General features: G+C 44.4%; 2 protein-coding genes across 2 annotated transcripts in view; one reads left to right on the top strand and one right to left on the bottom strand.

Annotated features, from left to right (window-relative positions):
- The window catches only part of trmt61a (tRNA methyltransferase 61A), a 41,938-nt gene extending 32,667 nt beyond the window's left edge, over positions 1-9,271 (bottom strand). Inside the window, exon 1 of the mRNA XM_055640598.1 lies at positions 9,135-9,271. The gene's annotated coding sequence lies outside the window, so the exon portion shown is untranslated. The remainder of the gene's footprint in view (positions 1-9,134) is intronic.
- Positions 9,272-9,302: 31 nt separating this feature from the next.
- On the top strand, positions 9,303-22,774 carry LOC129700266 (creatine kinase B-type). The gene is made up of 8 exons (XM_055640596.1): positions 9,303-9,448; positions 10,645-10,849; positions 12,468-12,622; positions 14,788-14,920; positions 18,509-18,680; positions 19,330-19,453; positions 20,201-20,390; positions 22,398-22,774. Exons 2-8 carry the CDS (start codon positions 10,657-10,659, stop codon positions 22,574-22,576), a joined length of 1,146 nt encoding a protein of 381 aa, XP_055496571.1. The 5' UTR covers positions 9,303-9,448; positions 10,645-10,656; the 3' UTR covers positions 22,577-22,774.
- The last annotated feature ends 607 nt before the right edge of the window (positions 22,775-23,381 follow it).

Below are 23,381 nucleotides of genomic sequence, written 5' to 3'. Positions count from 1 at the left end.
TGTCCTTCAATCCTGATGAAAAGCCCATTACATGGCACTACACCAAATTAGTATTGAAAGTCCACAAAGACAACATCAATTGAATTTCCCACATAAACCCTCGGTGATTTTGTTTATAAAAAACACTATCATGTTAGTTAGACACAAGTTGCCTTGAACAAATTCTCACTGACTTTCTCCAGTCAATCCACACATGCAAACTATGTTAAATCTGTCTTGATTGGTGCTGGGGAAAAATCTAGAATCAGAGTTAAACCGAGTTTCTGGGTTTATCGCCGAGCCCTTTTTCAAGCAGGAGTTGCATGTTTTCAATTTTCATTCCTCAGGCACCACCAACTGAATAAACACACATGTGGAAAATTATGGTCAGTGAGTCTACAATTCCCTCAGCAATCCGAGATTTATTCCATCCAGCCCTGATGATTCATTCACTTGAAATGCCTTAGTTATACTGTATGGAAACAAACTATTGAGCCCACCACATCCACGTCAAATAGTGGGCACCCATCAATGTTATTGCATCTTCCAGCCTTTGGTACACACCCTTCTAATCCTAGGCAATTTGAGTGCTTGTATAGGCACTTAAATACTATCAGCGACTGCTTCCACCACTTTCTCCTGCAGTGTGTTCCAGGTACTCACCACTGAAAGAAAAGGATTTCCCTCAGATACCTGCTAATTTTTTCCCCCTTACTCTAAATCTACACCCTCTAGTTTTATTCACTTCTAATAAGAGGAAAAGGTACATGCAATCCAGTCTCTCTTTCTCTCTCATAATCATACAGCTCAAACACATCACTTCTTAACATCCTCAGCTCCATAAAAAAGACACAGCCTCTCCAGTCTCTCCTCATAACTGAAACACTCTATCCTAGGCAACATCCAAGTGAATCTCCTCTGCACTCTCTCCTGCACTATCATGTTTCCTGTGTTATGGTGACCAGAACTGCATGCAATTCTCCAGGTGAGATCAGACTAATATTTGATTGATTGATTGATACAGCATGGAAACAGACCCCTTGACCCACTGAGTCCACACCGATCATCGATCACCCGCCCACACTGGTTCCACATTATCCCACTTGGAATGTATGAAAAAACACCGTAGATACCCATGTGGTCACAGGGAGAACATGCAAACTCCTCACATACAACACCCAAGGACGGGATCGAGCCTGGGTCTTTTATTCCATGAGGCAGTAGCTCTGCAAATTGCTCTACCAATTGCATCACTGTTTTATAAAGTTAGATGGCAGCCTCCCTGCTCTTAATGGGGTGACCACATAAGGCAGGTATTCCATATGCCTTTTTACAAATAGCAAGTAATAGTCCCGATCCCTGCAGACCTCCACTAGTCCTTATAACTGATCCAATCACAGAACAGGTCTATATCATCACTCTGTTTCCTATTACCATTACAGTTTTGACACCTATTTGCCAATTTGCCCATTATCCCTTAGGCCTGAATATTTTAGGATTTGGTTGAAAGCCATACTGAGCTTGTTTCTCAGGACTTTTTTCAGTAACTTTCCTCCTACAGATTTAGTGCAGCTAGCTAGCCATCCCATTGCTCCCTTGTTAATCAGTTCTTAGTCCATCAAGAACCTCAACTACATTTTCCCTTGTGAAGACTCTAGCACCATTTTCCTCCTTGATGTTGATTAGTTCATCCACCAAAGCTGAAGGAACTAATACAGGTCCACCACCGATTTTCCGGCACCCTTGGATCCAGAGTCTTTCTGGATTGTATGTTTTGACAGACCAACAGAAGTCATGTCCTCTGAGAGGAATCCAAAGGTACCAGAACAATCAGCCTAGGCCCGCAAAGTCGGAATAGGGCGGTTGAGGGGGAAATGGTGTCCATTATTGTTGATTGTCCGTTATAACCAAGTGAGGGATTCGCTCCAACCATCTCCCAGTCACTCCGTGAAACACCAAGTTGGTTTCAAATATAAAGCCATTTTTGAAGATGCTCAAAATGCTGGAGTAACTCAGGCAGCATCTCTGGAGAGAAGGAATAGGTGATTGAGACTGAAGAAGGGTTTCGACCTGAAATGTCACCCATTCCTTCTCTCCAGAAATGTTGGCTGTCCTGCTGAGTTACTCCAACATTTTGTGGCTATCTTCGATTTAAACCCGTATCTGCAGTTCCTTCCTACATATAAAGTTATTTTTAACAGATAAAAAACATTTTTTTTACTGCAAGCTAAAAATACTAAAGGTTGTTTGTTACATTGTTCAATAGAGTATCATTGCACGTGACGGTCAAAGCAATTGCTTATCAATTTCAATTACCTCCCGCAGTGTAACTAGCAGCCTGAATTCTTAAAGAGACAGTGGTGTCCAACACAACCTTTCTTTCACTCCGTATGTCCCATTCACCCAGTTCCTTTCCCCTTCTCCATCTACTCCCCATTTCCTTCCCTCTTCTCCTTGCTCACTCCTCTCCCTCTGGTTCTACATTTCACTTCCCAGCTTCTTTCCTTGTATATTTCACATCTGTACCCTTTTTCTCGACTTCGCCTCCACCAATTTGCCAACCAGCTCTCCTCACCTATATTCACCTTCCATTGCCAGTTCTTGCCCCATCGCTCTCTCCCAGCTGTCTCCCCTCTACTTCAGTCAGTATGAAGAAGGGTCCCGAGGGTCAAAGGGGGATGCAGCTTAACTTCTGCCTGGTCATAGAGTCGTACAGAGACAGAAACAGGTCCTTCAGCCCAACTTGCCCATGCCAACCAAGTTGCCCCATTTATACTAGTCCCATCTGCCTATGTTTGGCCCATGTAATGTTTGCTGTATGATCCTGTTAAGACTAGACAATTAATACACGTCCGTCATCTTGTAAGAAATGTTTATTATATCCAACAACCAACAGAAACTACTAGAAGGTCACTTGTCATCAGGTCACGAGGCACATTCCCCACCTTGTACTCCTGGCCTCAAAAGGGCACTGACATTTACACATTGATGCCAATTACAAATGTTTCAAGATGGCACTAGTATTTACATCACATCTTTCCCCTTCAACTTTGGGGTCACAAATTCATGTACAATCCAAACTATTTTCAATACTAATAAATTTATTCTTTAATCAATTTAATGTGGATAAAGTACCTCAATTAACATAGTGCTCTTTATACCTTGAACATTATACTACAAAACTATAAAATCATTGCCTAACTATTTTACATAACATGTCGAGTTGGGGGTATTGACAATGGCCCACTTCTTGTGCGAGTTGTATTTCCGACTCGTTCTGTGTTATATTTCTGTTGTGTGTGAGTGTGGCTTGGCACGCTGCAAGCAGGTTCCCCCACCACATTACCTTGTGATATGGGGTGTGATTGTTCTCTTGAGTCTGAGAGACTTGCTCCGTCTGGGAGAGGGGCTCCTCCATCTGGGAATTTCCGCACTCTTTTGCTGCATGTTGCCAGGGCATGGCACAGCTGGTTCATGCGCAGGTCGTATGTCCTTCCCGTTTCTGCGGAACGCAGTACCGCTCGGTATCGAAATGGAGTAGCTCTGAGGGACCAGGTTTTCTCGTGCAATCTGGCCACGTTGCCACTCGGTTGGTTTGGCACAAAACCACACCTGTTGTTGTCGCTCCAGGTGCGGCAGCGGCTCGGCACTTGCCTTCTCATTGAAGTATGCTGCCTGTTTTTCTTGCCGGACGGCTAGTTGCAGTCCCATGGGAGGGACAGGATGGGGCTGTAGGAACGATAAAGGCGACGGCAATTTTCTTCTTATCAGTCTACAGTTAAGTAGCTGTGAGGGGACATATCCACATGTCCCGTCAACGGGGGTGTTGCGGTATTCGAGGATGGCATACATCGGGTCACAGTCGCTGCGTTTGGCTTTCTTCATGATATTTTTCATGGTTTGCACACTGCGCTCCACCTGTCCGTTGCTCTGTGGCTATATGGCTTGAGGTAACATGGGCAAATTCCCATTCATCCCTGAACTTGCGAAACTCAGCACAGTCAAATTGTCTCGTGTTGCCTGACATCACCTAGTGAGGAATGCCATTCCGGGCAAACATGCCCATCATCTCTCGTATCACTCAATGTGACGTTATGTCTGGCAGTTGCACTATTTCTGGGTACTTGGAGTAATAGTCCACTACAAGCAAACGGTCAACTCCATCCAGATGCAAGATGTCTGCCCCGACTTTAGACCAAGGTCTGCTGGGGATGAAGTGCGGTTGAAGCGGCTCGCTTGCTTGTGTTTTTCTAGTCCCCTGGCATATCGAGCAAGTTCCCGCTGTGCATTCATTTCTGGCCACACAAATAAATTGTGGGCTCATTGTTTCAGTTTCACTACTCCCAGATGTGATTCATGTAGTGTGTTCAACATCTGCCTGAGCATGCTTTGGGGAAACTACAATTCAGTTTTCCCGTAAGACTAATCCATCTACTTCAATCAGCTCGTTGTGGTATGCACGAAACGGAATCAAGTCCGAGGGCAGATCATGCTTGTTACTAGGCCAACCCCTTCTTATGTACTTGCACAGCAGTGTTAGGGTTTGATCTTTTTCTGTTTCAGCTTTGAACTGCGCAAGGCGCTCGTCTGACATGTGTAGGATCGCTTCTACCGCATGTATCACGTTCGGCAGAGTGATGTGCTCTTCCGCAGGCGTGTTTGAACTGGGCAGCCGGCTCAGGGCATCAGGGGCAAACATTTCACGTACAGGCTTCAACTGTATCTCCAGGTCGTACTGTAGCAGGTTCATTCGCATGCGCTGGAGTCTGGGGCTTAGTTTGTTTTGCGGCTTAGCGAGCAAGCCTACTAAGGATTACTGTGCGCTGACCGACAATGAAATCATGAAACTTTCTGCATGCGTACAATATGGCGCATAGCTCCTTCTCTATAGTCGCATAGTTGCGCTCGGCCGCGTTCACACGTCGTAATGCGTAGGCAACAGTTCTCTCGTCCTGCATTAGCATTAGGACTGCTCCAAATCCACTGTTGGAAGCGTTTGTGGCAATTGAAACGGGTACATTCACATCGTACAGTTTGAGCACGGGTGGCGATGTGAGAAGACACTTCAGCTTGTCTACTGCATGTCTGTGTTTCTGCTCAAAATGCCATGCTACACCCTTTTCTGTTAGCTGTCTAAGTGGGGCGGTGATCTCTGAAAGGTTCAGAATGATCTTGACCATGTATGTCACCATCCCCAGGAAAGTTTACACTTCAGCCTTGTTTGTCGGGTATGGCATTTGTCGCACACTGCTGACACGAGATGGGCTTGGTGACACGCCTGCTTGCGAAATGACGTCCCACATATTCAATCTCGTTTGAGCGCATTACCGACTTTCTGAGATTGAGCTTTAGGCTGGACTCTTTCACAGGCGCGAATAGGGCTTTCCCACGCGCGAATTGGGCTTTCACCCTAGCGTCATGCTGGGCTGCGTTCTCACCACAAACGAGAATGTCGTCAACGACTATCTCCACCCCTTCTAAATCACCGACCTCTTCCTGCATTGCCCGCTGCCAAATCTCACTTGCGGATGAGATTCCAAATGGAAGCACGAGGTACAGGTGCACAACCTTTTATCCGGAGTTCCAGAAACCGAAAAGCTCCGAAAACCGGACATTTTTTCCAGGATGTCGTCTGCACACCAAAGCTTGCGTTTGGCGCCAAACTTGACCCAAAACTACCCACGGTCAACCCAGGTCTGTACTACTGTAGCGGCTGCCTCCCCCCCGGAGACCAGGGAGACACTTAAACATCTGTAAATCATTGCTTAAATGTTAGTCTGTTAGTTTGGAGGGCTTTTATGTGAGGGGGGGAAACTTTAATTATTAGTCCCCTACCTGGTTGGAGAGGCGGGGAGCGGGCAATGCCTTACCGGGTCGCTGTGCAGGTAAGCTCCGGAGCGCTGTGGCCGCCGACCCCCAACATCGCGGAGCTGGGGCTGCAGGCGTCCGGCCACGGGCGGCACCAGTTGTAGCTCCGACCCGCTGCAAGGGGTCCCCCTGGCTGTGTCGGCGCTCCAAATCCAGCGCCGCCCGCGGCCGGACGCCTGCAGCCCCCAGCTCCGCGACGTTGGGAGTCGGCGGCCACAGCGCTCCGGAGCTTACTGCACGGCAACCCGGTAAGGCATTGCTCGCTCCCCGCCTCTCCAACCAGGTAGGGGACTAAGAATTAAAGTTTCCCCCTTCACCCCCCCCCCCACCACATAAAATCCCTCCAAACTAACTGACTAACATTTAAGCAATGATCTCAATGATTCCCCGGTCTCCGGGGAGGAGGCAGCCGCTCCAGACTTTTCAAGCCGCCCGTGCTACCTACCTAATCTACGCTAAAAATCTTCCATTCGGAAATCCGAAAAATTCCGAAATCCGAGAAGTGGCTGGTCCCAAGGTTTTCAGATAAAAGGTTGTGCACCTGTATCGGTATCTCCCAAAGGAAGTATTAAGTGTGGTCAGAAGCGAGCTGTCGTAGCTCAGTGGGAACTGCCCACTTGTAGCGTCAAATTTCGAGAACCATTTTGCCTTCGGCATGCGGGCTGCAATTTTCTCAAACATCGGCATTGGGAAATGGCCGCATTGAGGTCACGTGGGTCAAGGCATACGCGGACTTCGCCATTAGACTTGCTAACAACAGTCATTGAATTCACCTAATCTGTCGGTTCGCTCACGGGCTTTATGACTCCCAAGCTTTCCATGCGCTCTAATTCGGCTTTGACCTTATCCCTGAGCTTATAGGGGATAGTGCGGGGTGGGTTTTGCTTTGGTTACACGTTCTCTTGCAGCGCTGTTGTACTCATGTTTTTACAGCCTTCCCAGCCCTTGGAAAAGCTCGCAGTTTACCTCAATGATTTTCGCAGTGTATGATGGGCTCGCACTCACACCATCAACCACCTCATTTCACACAAGAAGCTCTAACTTCTCACATATGCTTCCCAAATATGGGTTCAACTTCCCCCTCACTATTTGAAAGACTACACTACATTCTTTCTTACCTAATTTAACGCTCCCCTTTGCCTGTCCCACAGGCTACAATGTATGTCCAGAGTATGACCTTAGTGTTCCATTAGTGTTCATTAATGCAAGACCAGTCTTTCTGAACAAGTTCTCTGGCAGGATGTCAACCTGAGCTCCAGAGTCAAGTTTGAGCTCAATGTCCACATTGTTCATGCCGCACAGCAGAACCCATTCACACGTCGAATCAATCACGGCGTCAATGTAGAATACATCAAAGTCGTTGTTTATTGGCTCAGGCAGCAGTGAAGCGGTCATCTCGAACTCGATCTCAATCACGGCTCCCGTCCCCGGCCTTCTGTCTGATTAGCTGGTCATGTTGTCAGGAACATGGACGGCTGTTGGGCGCTCTATTTCATGGGCAGTCAGGGGATCTGGAGAAATGTTCGCTCTCTCCACATGTGTGACATCTCATGTACTGAGCGGGGCAGTAGTTGGTTTTGTGCACGTGGGTGCATGACCGGCAGACGGCATCATTACCATAATTACGGATTTCTGTGTGTGATTGTCTGGGTCGCGAATCCCTGCCTCGGCCCTGGCCACATGGCCGACTGGCGCCGTCTCGTTTCAAGTAATAAACTGTTTCTTCGGTGGCGATGGCGGTTGGGGCAATCTGTTTCACGTGCTCGGCTGATGCTTCGGCCATCATACACATGTCACTGCATTTTTCCAGCGTAAAGTCATCGCATTGGAGTAGTTTCTCCCAGAGAGGCTGGCTGGTGATGCCGCAGACTATTCTGTCATGCAGACTGCCAAATTCGCAATCATTAGCTAAAGACTTCAATGCAGTCAGGTAGCTGGAGAAGGTATCCCCTCGCCGCTGATTACAAGTAATAAAGATGTATCTTATGACAGTTAAGTTCTTTTTTGGTATGTCTAGAACTTCTTCTTCAATGGTTGTATTTTGTCAAATTTCTCCAGAGTGAACTGAAAGGTCTCATAAATCTGCTGAGCGGCTGGCCCGGCCACGTGGAGGAATGTTGCACACTGAATCTTATCTGGCTTACTCGTCAGTTCTGTCGCCGTCTCGTACAGCTGGATTGCCATTATCTAGTCCTTATAATTCTTGGCTAAATTCCCTTGCATGGAAAGTGGTCCCGGCGGCTTGAGTCCTGCCATTTTTGTTACTCTAACACCATGTAAAGTCTGCTGTATGATCCTGTTGTGACTAGCACAATTAATACACGTCTAACATCTTGTAAGAAAAGTTTATTATATCCAACAACCAACAGAAACTACTAGAAAGTCACTTGTCATCAGTCACGAGGCACAGGCACGCCACCCAGCTTGTACTCCAGCACTGGCATTTACACATTGATGACGACTACAAATGTTTCAAGATGGCACTAGCATTTACATCACAGCCCATATGCCTTTCTATCCATGTATCTGTCCTAATGTCTTTAAAATGTTGTGAAAAAAAGTTGCCCCTTCCTATGAAACCATCAAACAAACCTTTATCCGCTGGTTCTTGATTCCCCTACTCTAGTTCCTTTAGACTTTAGAGCGACAACGGGGAAACCGGCCCTTCAGCCCACCAATGCCTGCGCTGTGATCACCTGCAAACTAGCACTCTTAAGCACTAGGGACAATTTACAATTTTTAAACACAAACCTGCAGATCTTTGGAGTGTGGGAGGAAACCGGAGCACCCGGAGAAAACTCACATGGTCACAGGGAGAACATGCAAACTCCGCACAGACAGTACCCGTAGTCAGGATCAAACCCGGGTCTCTGGTGCTGTACGGCAGTAACCGCCACTGTGCCGCCCCAACTTCCTATTATAACTTTGCCCCCTCACCTTAAATGTCCTCTGGTTCTCGATTCCCCTGCTCTGCGTTAAAGATTATGTGCATTCAACACAAATATTTCTCTTATGATCTATACACTTCTATAAGACCACCGCTCATCCTCCTGCGCTCCTGCGGAATAGAATCCCAGCCGGTTCGTTCACCCTCTGCCCATAGCTCTGAACCTCGTGTCCAGGCCACATTCTAGTACATCTTCACTGCACCCTTTCTAGCTTGACAACATCTTTCCTATAACATGATGCCCAAAACTGAACACAACCCAGAAACGATAGTCCACACGTCGCTTCTCGTCGCTCTATGCACAAAAACTTAACCCCCAAGGCAAAGCCCGTAAACTCACCGGCAGCCGGGCCCACACGTGTAACCCCTGACAACGGCGGTCGCTCGGCTCTTACGTCGTGGCCACTGCCCTCCTCCGTGCGGTCGTACGTCGATGACGTCAGGCTCCTCCCCCTTGCACCAGATTGACAGGTCGAGCTGTGAATGGGACCAAATTAGCGGCCAATGAGAAGGCGGTGCCGCCGCGCTATATAATCCAATGGGGGAAGCGGCTGCGCGGCGGGACACCAATCAGAGCGGCGCAGAGAGCAGCGATAAGGTGGATAAAGCAGCCTTAGAATTAAACTGGTGCCTCAAAAACCTCTGCTCCTTCAGGTAATGTCGTTTTTGCAAAACAAAATTATCTGGTCAAAAATAAAAGTGAAGCACTTTCTGCCTTTATTTGCATTAGAGAAAATAAAAATGCATGTTTCAAAAAGCGTTTTGCATTAAGTGGAAAGTCTGGTAGAATGCAAATTAAATGTGTTTTGTTCCCTTAATAAGAAATAAAGTATGAGGATGAAATAAGATGTGAAATTTTAGCGAAGTTCGGCTGGAAATGCATGTTTGTTAAACGCTGAATTGATCATGTAGCATCTATGTAGACGCATTGTTAAAACGGAAGCATTAACCAATTTACTGATTGCTAAAACAATATGCATTCTAATACAGATGTTTATCATATAATAAGTACAGATATGTGTGGGTTTGGTCGAATGTGTGTTTGAAAAGACGAGGTTCATAAAATCATCTCAATGTCGATGGGAATGCGTTTAATCTTCCCACTAAGCCTGTATTATAACGTGTTCTTAAACTCAGCTAGTGAAATATTTCTTCGGGGGGAATTGCCAAGGGTATCTGAGCCAATTTGTTGAGGGAATATGTTGTAGTGTTTCTAATCGGTGAATTGTAGACTTTATCACACATTTAATGTACTTGGATTGCCCTTCATAAATCTTGTATGAAATTCAGCGCCATAAGGTCATGAAGGACGAGGAATTTACGTAATGGTAGCGCTATTTGAGAATCCAGTGGTCTTGAGCGTTAACCGACGTGGGACAATTGCAAACCCCATTCCGAAACTATTAATTGATCCAGAACGCCCACCTCTCCAAACAAATATTGGACATTAAAACCAATTAACGATTTTCATGCCGAAAGTCGTGTTTTCGCATAAAATCTTTGTTTAGATTTGAGTTGTGTGGTTTGGAGCACTAACGACCGCTACATACCCTGCAATAGAATTAAAGTGTTTTAAAATGTGAAAGAGACGTTGCTACACTCACCCATAAGTTTATTTAGACCACGGAATGTGTACTCTTCGAATAATTGTGCATCTCCAAGGCTTTTGGGCTAAGTGACACTTCATTTTTTAAATAAAAATCTGCAAATGAGATTGTTTCAATTCGGCATGCAAGCGTTCTACATTTCCGATGAAGTGAACCCAGCACATTCACTTAGACCCTCGCTGTGAGAAACCATTTCTTTGATTCTGTTTAATGCAATTTGTAAAGCAGTTGTTTGCCTTTCAGTAAAGCGTTGTCATGCCCTTTGGAAACAGCCACAACCTCCTGAAAATGAAATTTTCTCCGAAAGAAGAGTTTCCAGATTTGGACAAGCACAACAACTACATGGCCAAAGTCCTGACTCCGGAGATCTATAGCAAGTTGCGGGATAAGCAGACTCCCAGCGGATTTACCCTTGACGATGCCATTCAGACAGGGGTGGACAACCCAGGTAAACGGCATTTGAATGAGTTTTCTGCCTCGCCTCGTCAACATTTTACTTTACAAGACGGTCAGAAGTCAATTGGGGAAAATCTAAACTAAACCTGGTGCTTGTTTTTTCTTCTAAAAAGTAGAAGCAAATAATTGCAGATGCTTGTCTATACCAAAGATAGCACAAAGTACTGGAGTACTCGGAGGGTCAGGCAACATCTCTGGAGAAAGAGGATAGGCGATGATTCAGTTCCGGGACCTTTCGTCAAACTGAAAGTGGGGGGGTGGGGGGAGAGGAAGCTGCAGTCTTGCCTATACACACAATTCGGATTATTACTTTACCGCTGCGGAAATATTATAAACGGCAATTATCTGAGCCGGTCTCATGTTTTACCGCTCTCTAATAAACCTATGGTTTACATGCGGACCTTTTACCAGAATGTTGCTAGACTCAACGGCCTGAGCTGTAACGAGAGGTTGAGCAGGCTAGGACTTTATTCCTTGGAGCGCAGGAGAATGAGGGGTAATCTTAGAGGTGTACAAAATCATGAGATGAATAGATAGGATAAATGCACAGAGCCTTTTATCCAGAATCGGGCAATCAAGAATCAGAGGACATCGGTTTAAGGCGAGAGGGGAAAGATTTAATAGAATTTGAGAGACAACTTTTTCCAGAGGTTGGTGGGTATATGGAACGAGCTGCCAGGAGGAGATGTACTATAACAACATGTATAGGATATTTGGATAGGTACATGATTAGATGTTTAGATGGATATGGGCCAAACGTGGGCAGGTGGGACTCGTGTAGATGGGCAGCTTGGTCGGCATGGGTGAGTTGAGTCGAAGGGCCTGTTTCTCTGCTGAATAACGCTATGACCTTCTGCGCCGGGGATAACGACCGATGCCGCAAATTTCCGCGTTTGGTTTTCCTTGATGTAGTTGTGACTCCACGCACGTCGCTGGGCTGGGCTGGGTGGGGGGTGGGGAAGAGATTGTGTGGGCTGAGGCGGGAGTATCCCGTTTGGATCGAGCTCGCTAACCACACTGCCCACATTGGCAAGACGCGGAAATACGAATCACCCCTCTTCCCCACTCGGCTCCATCGTGGAAATGTAGTTCAACCTGGCCTCGCTAATCCCGTCACAACCTTTGGATTGCTGGACTAGTATAAAATCCCTCCACTTTGACGCAGGTCTTTCTAATCCAGTTACACCGCCGTGTGATGTTTTGCACTAGATTAGTTTGACCGCCATCTACAACGAGCGTCGTTGATTTGCCCACATTGATTTTTTTTTTTATGCTCCTAAAATCACACTAAAATAAGCTCTATTAATTTGTTCCACAAGACTTAATCATATCCTGTACTGTAATACACCTGACAAATCTTTCCGTTGCCCGCCCTCCCCTCTACGCCCCGCCCCCAGGCTTATTTCTGAATAACCCTGAAAATATTTCTGAAAGAACGGACTGTTATACTGTGACCTTCCTTTCATCTTCCGTTACCTTCCGCTTTTAAAAATGGGGGTTAACTCTCGTCTCCTTTGAGAAGCGAGCCGGTAGTCACGGGTTGTTTGTCAGTCTGGGCGGTCCAGGTGAATGAAGGGTCACCTGTAATTGATGTTTCCTTTTGTGTCCAGGACATCCATTTATTATGACCGTGGGCTGTGTCGCTGGGGACGAAGAGACCTACGAGACGTTCAAAGGTCTCTTTGACCCAGTTATCCGGGATCGTCATGGTGGCTACAAACCCACCGACAAGCACAGGACTGACCTTCAACCCGACAAACTCAAGGTCAGGCAATGTCAGGAAGTGGAGGAGGAAATGAAAATCTGGTTGGCTTCAAGACTCAAGAGTGATTAATTGTCATGTGTGCTGACAAGGGAATAATGAATGTATTACAGCAGCACACGCCCTATTCACAATACACATTGGTGATATATACAAAAACAAGAAGTTAATCAATTAATAAACCCAATACTAGTGCAAAAAAGCCCCATGGTCCTCAATGCAACCAGACAGTTCAGTTTAGTTTATTGTCACGTGTACTATAGTACAGTGAAAATATTTTTTTGTTATGTTCTGTTCATACCTCTGAAAGCTATACGATTCCAATCAAGCTGCCCACAGTGTACAGATAAATCAGATTGGACAAAGGGAAGAATGTTTAATGTAAAATAAAGTCCAGAAGAGCCTGATTAAAGATAATCCAAGGGTCTCCAAAGAGGTAGATTGTCTGTCGGGATCGCTGTCTACTTGGTCTTTGTCCTGTACCTATCTATCCATAGTTGAGGCCCTCCATGCATTTCAAAGAATAAACTCTTCCTGTCAGCCTTGGTGGGCTTGGTTGAGCTTTTGGCTCCGAGTCATAAAATTGTGGATTCATGTCCAGGACAAAGACGTGAGTGTAAAAATATGCTTGGTGTTTGGGTGCCGAGCAAGACTAGCAGATAATTGCCTAGATACAGATGCTGGAATCTGAATTTATTTTTTTTTTTTAAACTAACTGCTGGAGCAACTCAGTGGGTCGGGCTGTTGTCTTTAACAATTTGACGAGTTTCCATTCACCAACAAAAATTCTTTGTTAATTATTTTTTTTTTTTGTTTGCATGAAGCTTGTTCAATAATTGGAATCCTACAAAACTCTAAATACTATGTAAAGTTTGGCTGCGGAATATTATCTAATATTATTAAATCTACAGACTTACTGATCCCATTATTTTTCCCGGAGGTTACAGCTTTGACTCTGTCACTGGATGTGATTGTCCTTTCCCTTTTCTGACATTGTAAGGGGCAACAGTGGTGCAGCAGTAGAGTTGCTGCCTTGCAGTGCCAGAGACCCAGGTTTGATCCAGGCTACAGGTGCTGACGATACAGAGTTTGTACCTTCTCCCTGTGACCACATGGGTTTTCTCCGGGTGCTCCAGTTTCCTCCCTCATTCCAAAGATGTGCAGGTTTGTAGGGTAATTGACTTTGGTAAATTGTAAAATTGTCCTTAGTAAGTAGGATAGTGTAGGGTGGACAGGGTGATCGCTGTTCGACATGGACTCAATGGGTCAAAGGACCTGTTTCCATGCTATATCTTAAGCCTGAAGTAAGAATGGGCAGATGACCTTCCTCAAGGTGTCCTTGTGCTGACATCGTAACAGCCATGAAAGTAGTTTGACTTTGGATTGGGGGGTTTTCTGACTGACAACTGCATTCATTGGCACTTTGATCACAGATTCTTATGGAGATGGTGTTCCTTGTGTTTGGGTATGGGTTTACATTTTAAAGTCTAATTGAACTGCAGGAATTATTTAAAGCCATTCTTGTGTTGGTTGTTTAGTATTCACTGTAAACCGGTCTTGAAATGCAACACTTACCAATGTTTAAATCAGAATACATGAATCGGGTGCAGTCTCATTTGGGCCAGAGTTTCAACTCTGCTGTCTCTTTGTCAAAGGATGCCATTTGATGGTTAAGGATAGTTCTTGAACAGAACTGAGGAAACGAGGAACTGCTTTTACTGGTTTGCAAAAGAAGTCAAAGTGCTGGAGTAACTCGGCGGGTCAGGTGGAATCCCTGAAGAACATTAATAGGTGATGTTTTTGGTCCGGATTCTTCTTAATACTGATTGAACAGTCCGTCAAGTCTGATGAAGCATCTCTACCAGAAATGTCATCTATCCATGACTGAACCCTCCAATCAGTCTGAAGATGGGCCCCGACCCACAACGTCACCTATTCATGTTCTCCAGAGATGCTGTCTGACCCGCTGAGTTACTCCAGCACTTTGTCTTTTACAAACAAGCATCTGCAGTTCCTCTTTTCCTCGGCTCTATCCAAGAATTGTGCCTGACCATCAAATAGTATTTGATAGTTAATCCAGCATTTTGTGTCTTTTAAATAGAGCAGTTCTATTAATAACCAAGTGGCAAAGACAAGATTGAGTATTGAACGTGATTTGTGTCTTTCAGGGTGGTGATGACCTAGATCCCAACTACGTGCTGAGTAGCCGAGTCCGCACTGGCCGCAGTATCCGGGGCTTCTGCCTCCCCCCTCACTGCAGCCGAGGAGAGCGTCGTGCTGTTGAGAAACTTTCAGAGGATGGTAAAGTCAGATGGGAATAATGTGCTTTAATTTTTTAAATGGTTGACAAGTTTTTAATAATGAGTTTTAGACTTTCGGGATACAGTGTGGAATCAGGCCCTTCGACCCACCAAGTCTGCGCAGACCAGCGATCACCCTGTACACTAGTTCTATCCTACACACTTGGGTTAATTTACAGAAGCCAATTGGCCCACAGAACTGCATCTCTTTGGAATGTGGGAAGAAACCGGAGTACCCAGAGGAAACCCATGCGATCACAGGGAGAACGCACAATCTCTGTACAGACACCACCCGTAATCGAGATCAAACCCAGGGCTCTGGCACTGTAAGGCAGCAACTCTACCGCTGCGCCACTGTGCCGCACATTGATTTCCTTAAAACAAAATTGCGGATGTATTCAGAGAGATATAATTCTGGAAAACTAGCAATAATAACTCAAAGTGATTTGTGGCAACTTATTTGCATATACTAATTAATGATAATCATGCCTGTTCTGCACAGTTTTCTTTCCATTTTCTCTGGTGTGAAAATGATGTTAAATTTAGCAATGTTGGAGTATCCCCCTCAAGCAGATTGACTGGTCTGGTATTGCCTTGCCGCTCCCTTTTCCCAGCCCCACAAAAATGATTATTTCTGCCAAGGAAACTAAACTTCCTGTTAACTTAATAATCTCTGACCATGAGCTGGCTGTTGCCTGAAATGGGGAACCAACTCATTTCATTTACGTAAAACCCACAAGTTTCAGACTAATCTGATGTTTAACTGTTAATGCTATTTCCATTCGTCTGTGGTAAAGTGTAACAGTGCATAGTTAGACCATTTATGGAAGGAAATATTTGCACACTGTTAACACGTGACCTCTTGTTAAACTCTGCTGCTTTTAAAACATGTTGGCTCCAATTTTATATCCAGATTAAGGTGTCTTTATTTTTTTTTAAGACTGGAAAATAAATCGTACATCTCGATTTATATGTTGTCTTAATGTTTGTATGTAAACTAGTTCTAAGAAACTGAAATGTTTCTCTTATGATTTTTGGAAAACCCAGTGAAAAATGAGTCCTCAGCAAATATTTCCTCTTTCATTTAAAGACCTATTCGGTGCCATTAAAGCTTACCCTTTGAATTGAAAATGCAGCAATGTTCAGTAAAGTTGCAAGAGTCGGATGAACTGCAAATGCCACATATTACTGTGATTCATCGGGAACTATAATCGCTGATCTGACATATTTCATATTATAAAGTAAAAATTAAGGACAATATTTCACTGCATTATATATACGCCTTCTCTTTATAAAAAACAAAAACAAACAATATTTGGTCGATGTCTTTTAAACTGGGGTGGCGAAGTGGTGCCTCACAGCACCAGTGACCCGGGTTCAATCCTGAATACAGGGGCTGTGTACAGGGGTGATCGCTGGTCGGCATGGCAGAGCCTGTTTCCATGCTGCAGTAATTGTCTAAAGCCTAAACTGCTATTTATAAAAAAAAATTAAAAAAAAGATTCTGCAAGGGTAAGACCAACTGGATCTTTGTTCTGCCTTACTGTGAAAAGTTATGGGGGAAAAATATTGGAGGATGATGATGCAACTAGTCGGGATACATTCTACAGCACATCTGTAAAAGTATGTTAAGAGTATTTGAACACATGCCCAATCTCCTTAAATGTGTAAGGAAGTAAAGTGCTGGCGTGCCGTTGTCATGATTACTACCACGTGTGGGGCCCAAGACGGGTCACCCGAGATGTTAATGCCCAGGAATTTGAAGCTGTTAACTCTCTCCACCACAACCCACCAATTTTTAAACTGGCAGGTGGCCTCCTTTTCCTTTTTGAAGTCGGTGATCAGTTCTTTCTCTTGTGTGAGCGGTGGTTGTTGTGGTACTCGCTGAACCAGGTGTAATCCCTTCACTGGGATTGACTTGTTCAATGTCGACACCATGAACTGCAGATGAAGACACGTGGTGCTAGAATAACTTGGCAGGTCAGGCTGCATTTCTGGGGAGGACAAGGCCAGGCAAGTGATGGGGGGGGGGGGGGGGGGGGGGGGGGGGGGGGGGGGTGGGGGGGGGGTGGGGGGGGGGGGGGGGGGGGGGGGGGGGGGGGGGGGGGGGGGGGGGGGGGGGGGGGGGGGGGGGGGGGGGGGGGGGGGGGGGACAAGGTGAGATAAGGAGGTAAGACGAAGATGCATGAAATATGAAGATAGGGGGAGGGAATTAAATAAATATATGCACATCCAGATGGGGGAGGGGGGGGAAAAGAGGTAGGGTTTTTCCAGGAGAGAGGGTTGTTGTATGTTAGTTACCTGAAATTGGAGAATTCAATGTTCAAACAGTTGGGTTGTAAGCTACCCAAGTGGAATATGAGGTCATGTGCCTCTTGTTTGTGTGCGGTCCAGTGAAACGATTGCAGAGACTGCTCTTGGTCTCGCCAATGTACAGGAGGCCACATTGTGAACACATTAAGTGCAGTGGATGAGGTTGGACGTGAACCTCTGTCTCAGCCAGAAAGACTGTTGGGGTCCCTGGGTGGAGGTGAGCGAGGAGGTATAGGGACATGTGTTGCACCTCCTGCGGTTGCAGGGGAAAGTACCTGGGGAGGGGGTTTGGATGGGAAAATATGTGAACCAGGGAGTTGCAGGGGGAGTGGTCTCTGCGGAAGGCAGAAAGTGTTGGGAAGATGTCATGTTGAAGGTGGCAGAAATGTTGGAGAATAATGTGTTGGATGAGGAGGATAGCGAGATGAAAGTTGAGGACCAGGGAAACTATCCTTGTTCTGTCTGGGGGGGAGGGGGGGGGGAGCAAGCTGAACTATGGGAGAAAGAGAAGATGTGGGCGAGATTCCATCTTTGACAGCAGGGGGTGGGGGCAAGGTAATTACATTTAGTAAAGAAACATGACATCTTGGATATCCTCTTTGGTCAATGTATCCCAAACACAAACTTTCAAGTTATGCATCCCGCACAGTCACAAAACTGCTCTTCCACTGGTGCTTTTTAATCCCTTGGAGAAATTTGTTTGAAGTTGTGCTCTATCAACATTTCTGAAATTGGTCATTATCAAGTTGCTATTCATGGTTCTTTGGAGCCATTTTTTACTTTAATACAGTGCAGAAACAGGCCCTTCAGCCCACTGAGTCCGCACTGACCAGCAATCACGCCATATACTAGGACTATCCTACACACTGGGGACAGTTTAAAATTTATCAAAGCCAATTAACCTTCAAATCTGTATGTCTTTGGAGTGTGAGTAAACCCACGTTGTCACAGGGAGAACATATAAAGTCTGTGCAATGAGCACCTGTAGATAGGATCATACCTGCATGTTTGGCACTGATGCAGCAGCTGTATCACTATGCTGCCCAAATCTCTTTCTCCAGAGTCGCCCATCCTCCTGAAGACTTCATAAGCTATAAATATACTCGGATGCTCAATACAGTGTGGCAATCTTTTCATATAAATGCAACTCTTATGATTTTGTCTAATTTTGAGTTCTTTGGGGAGCTTTAATTTGTCAAAATAATAAAATGAGATAATAAATCTAAGATGATTTTAATCACAGGGTCACTACATCGTAACTTTAATTTTTCTCCAGGCTTGAAAAGTTTAGATGGTGAATTCGCTGGCAAATACTATGCCCTGAAGAACATGACTGATGAGGAACAGCAGGCCCTAATTGATGATCACTTTCTGTTTGACAAGCCATTGTCTCCACTGTTGCTGGCATCTGGGATGGCACGTGACTGGCCCGACGGCAGAGGCATTTGGTTAGTTGGTGTGGGAGGAAGATGGGGAGAAAATATTATAGTTCAGATTACTTTCGTTCCAGCATGTTGGTAACTGCATTTCACAGGGAGAAAGTGTCTGGTCAGCTATTTCAGGAGGGAATTTGGGTTGGAGTCCTTTTGGAGAATTAAACAGTCAAAAGCTATTCTATTTATAAGACCACAAGACATAGCAGAATTAGGCCATCAAGTCTACTCTGCTATTCAATCAAGGCTTATCTGTCTTTCACTCTTGACCCCATTCTCCTGCCTTCTCCACATAACCTTTGATGCCCTTACTAATCAAGAATGTATCGATCTCTGCTTTAAAAATATCCAATGACTTGGCCACCATTTCTGCAGAATTCCACAAGTATGATTATTTTTCCCTTCCCTCCCTCCACTCAACCCCAGCTGTGTTGGCAGATTTAGGGCCATCTTTTGGACAAAACAATCACAATTCTGCGGAAATCCAATAAAGAAATTCTAATGATACCCATTTAGATGAACAAGCATACATCCATTTTTTTTTTTTTTAATATAGTAAATAAAAACCTTGTCAAAAGCTTGCACTCTTAATAGGGGAGACAAAATTGATGCTTCCTTGAATGGGATGTTGATTTGCTTGTTCCAACTTAAATGTGTTTTCTAGGCATAATGACAATAAGACATTCCTAGTTTGGGTCAATGAAGAAGATCATCTTCGTGTTATCTCCATGCAGAAGGGTGGAAACATGAAGGAAGTCTTCAACCGCTTCTGTACAGGACTATCAAAGGTACAAAGGAGCATTGCTGAGAGTTGGTAAAGTTCATAGGTCATAGGAGCAGAATTAGGCCCTTTGGCCCATCAAGTTTACTCTGCCATTCAATCATAGCTGATCTATCATTCTGGCAGGGGATCCAAAATGGTCCTCTGATGCTGCAGCATATATCCAATCTCAATTAAATTATTCTTTAGACGAACAGCGGGGATAAAAGATACTCAAAGCGCAGGGACAAAAGGTTCCATGGGTAGCTTCTAGGAAAGCTGAAACTATGGGTTTTGATGTGCTCTGTTTGAGCTGTAACATTTTAGGGTTCTTCACACAAGCCTGGCAAAGAATGACACCTGTGAGGCATATAATCCTTATTTTCTACTAGATTACATTACCAAAGGACTGCAGCCTAAATTCTCATACTGGCCTGTTCCCTGGATTTGTTGCAGAATTTGTTATAGCCATCTTCAGAAGAGAGACATTTGCATTACTATACACAAAATGTAACATTCTCATAATTGTACTGTTAATTCAATGAAACAAAGGATAGTGGGATACATTGACACCAAGACTTTTAATTTCATAAGTTATAGGAGCAGAATCTACTCTGCCATTCAATCATGGCTGATTTATCATTCCCTCTCAACCCCATTTTTCTGCCTTCTCCCCATAACCTTTTGAAGCCCTGACTAATCAAGTCTAAAACCCTTGCTAAAAGTCTAAAGCTGCTTTGTATTTTCCTCTGAATAATTTATTTTCGATTTGTAGATTGAGAACGTCTTCAAAAGCAATGGCCATGCATTCATGTGGAATGAGCACCTGGGTTACATCCTGACCTGCCCATCGAACCTGGGAACCGGTCTCCGTGCTGGTGTTCATGTGAAGCTGCCCAATCTCAGTAAACATGAAAAGTTTGGTGATGTTCTGAAACGAATGAGGCTGCAGAAGCGCGGCACAGGTACGTCGGCTCATACCTGATGGAAAGGCATCTGCTGCTCTTCATTCTGGCAACAGTGGGCTGGGTCACCACCCAAAATTAATTTACTGATCCCTAGAGGATGCAACAATTCATTTGTGCTTCTTGCCATATTTCAGCATTGTATATTTTAGGACGGGGTGATTTGGCACAGATACAGTCAAGACGCCCACACTCAGTTTTTCAAAGTTGCCCTTAAAATTTGGGCCAGATTACAACTAGGAGATTGCATCCAGTCTTTCCAGATAAATAATTCAACCTAATCTGTAAAAAAAACATACTGTGCTGGAATAACTCAGCAGGTAGCATCTCTGAAGAACATGGGTAGATGATATTTCAGCTTGGGGCTTTCTACAGTCTGAAGAAAGGTCCAGACCTGAAGCGTCACCAATTCATGTTCTACAAAGATGCTGCCTGACCCACTGAGTTACTCCAGCACTTTGTCTTTAGTTTGGAGATACAGTGTGGAAATAGACCCTTTGGCCCACTGTGTCCGTGCCGACCAGCGATTTCTCCCGCAAACTAACACTATCCTACACACTAGGGACAATTTACAATTTAACAACCAATTATCATACAAATTTTCATGTGTTGAGTGCGAGGAAACTGGAGCACAGGGAGAAAACCCACGCAGGTTATGGGGAGAACGTACAATCTCCATACAGACAGCACCCGTAGTTGGCAACGAACCCGAGTCTCTGGTGCTGAAAGGCAGCAACTCTACCGTTGCTCCACCATGCCACCCGTGTCTTTTTGTGTAAACCAGCATCTGCAGTTCCTTGTTTCTGCTACCAGTTGGAACTGTTTTACTGATATCTTAACAAGATTCTTGACCTGTTTGCCTCCAAGCCCAGTCAAACAATTGAGATATTAAGGACTTCAACTGCTGCTTGAGTATTTTTAATAGAAGGGGAAAAGGAGTATGATTTTTATTCAGTGGGGAAGTGGTGACAGTGGGAGTTTGTATGTATATCTAAGTTGGGTGGACAAGAGCGAGTCAAATTATTTCCTGCTTCTTCAAACTCCATATTAGGAGGTTTGTGCAATTGGCTGGCAGCACCCGTGATGTGCCGTTCCCCAGACACCATTTATGTACTTCACTGGTTTGTCCAAAATAAGCAGAGAGCTTCTCAGCCAAATTTGGATTCTGTTGAATAAATCTTAAACCCATTCTGTTTAGATGATCACTTGAGTTATGACACTCATCCCACCATAACTCTGACGGGTATAAATGAGTTGCTATTTTTATTTTCTGATCTTAAATACTGTTGCATGTTTAAATGCATTTCTGGCTACATTAGGAAATGTTGGAGCATATAGTTCATAATTTCCTCTTATGAATTGACACAAAATGACCTGAATTCTGCAAAATAATAAAATTGCCCACTTTTTAACTGAGGCTTGGTATTTTGAAGCAAAACCTATTACATATGAGCAATAACAAGTACTGCTGGCTTTCACTACCTTTAAGGAACAGAGAATGATTTTTTTCCCAACACTTTCATTTCTGTTTCGTAACTGATTTCCACATTTTGAAGTGTTGTTTAAAAAGAATGCACATCATTCAGATTAAAGTAGAATTCAAGTACATATTTTAAGGTTTAAATTAATTAATCGGGTGCAGCAAGTCCGTGCCGACTGGTATCCCAGCTCACAAGCACTATCCTACACACTCGGGACAATTTACAATTTTTCCAAAGCTAATTAACCTACAAATCTGTACGTGTTTGGAGTGTGGAAGGAAATCGGAGCACCCAGAGAAAACTCATGTGGTCATGGGGAGAACATTCAAACTCCATACATACAGCACCCATAGTCGGGATAGAACCCGGGTCTCTGGTGCTGTAAGGCAGCTATTCTACCACTGTGCCGCCCCTAAAGTTGTTAGTTAATTTAAAGTATTTCTTTAAATCTATATCAAGCTTTTGTATTAAAGGTAAGGTATGTACTATACAATCGTACTAATGCTATTGACTGTTTTCTTGCCAGGTGGTGTGGATACTGCTGCAGTCGGTGGAGTTTTTGATATTTCCAATGCCGACCGTCTGGGTTTCTCTGAAGTTGAATTGATTCAAATGGTGGTCGATGGTGTCAAGCTGCTAATTGATATGGAGAAAAGCCTTGAGAAAGGCCAGGCCATTGATGGCCTTATCCCAGCTCAGAAGTAAAGTCACTTTAATGCACAACCTCTAACCTATTCACTGGATATATTGTATAATATTATAAAAATCTTCCTCAAATGCTGGTCTGGATTGGTGAAAAGTCTCATCCTTAGCATAAATGTAGTAGAAATCATGAAATTATAATCATTGCATTGTTGTTGCTGATGATGGATTAAAAATAAATAAATATACTTTTGGTCTGTACAGATCAGTGCACAGTAATTTTCTTAGACAGTTGGTTAACCTATCCTGGTGGTTAATCTGGTGCTTGCAACTTAACGCTTTGGTGATCTTGGGATCTATCTCTAAATTGCTTCTTGCCTAACAATGGGTCAATGTATTCAATCAAAATTCATCTTTGAACTTGCTGAACTATCTTAACTGGAGCAGCTTGTAATGATGGCAGCATTAATCACATATAGGCCATTTAGTGGTGAGTGCGAAAGCTGCCACGATACACTTGCATTGCTCTCTACTCTACTCCCTGACCCTCCTGCATTGCACTAGCTTCTCTGGCATTCAAGTTAACTGATCCTCATGGTAGGAAGTTCCTATCTTGCTCTGAGTAAGGATTACATTTTCTTTAGACTTAACCATCACCTGTACTTATGATTCTTCTCTGCCAACCACCTAGTGGCCCTTCAAATAAATACACTTTTTCCCCTGCTCCATCCCAATACAGTTCATTTGATAATTTAATCAGCCAGCTGGCCACTATTATACGATAGGCCACATGATTATTATGGCTTATTAAATTATCCAATATGCTAATTTCAAGACGACATGGCTTTAAGCTGCTGAGTTACTGCAG

The sequence above is a fragment of the Leucoraja erinacea genome, chromosome 9 (assembly GCF_028641065.1).
Source record: "Leucoraja erinacea ecotype New England chromosome 9, Leri_hhj_1, whole genome shotgun sequence".
Lineage (NCBI taxonomy): Eukaryota > Metazoa > Chordata > Chondrichthyes > Rajiformes > Rajidae > Leucoraja > Leucoraja erinaceus.
The sequence above is the reverse complement of the archived record's forward strand: the minus strand, read 5'-3'. Positions and strand labels throughout refer to the sequence as shown.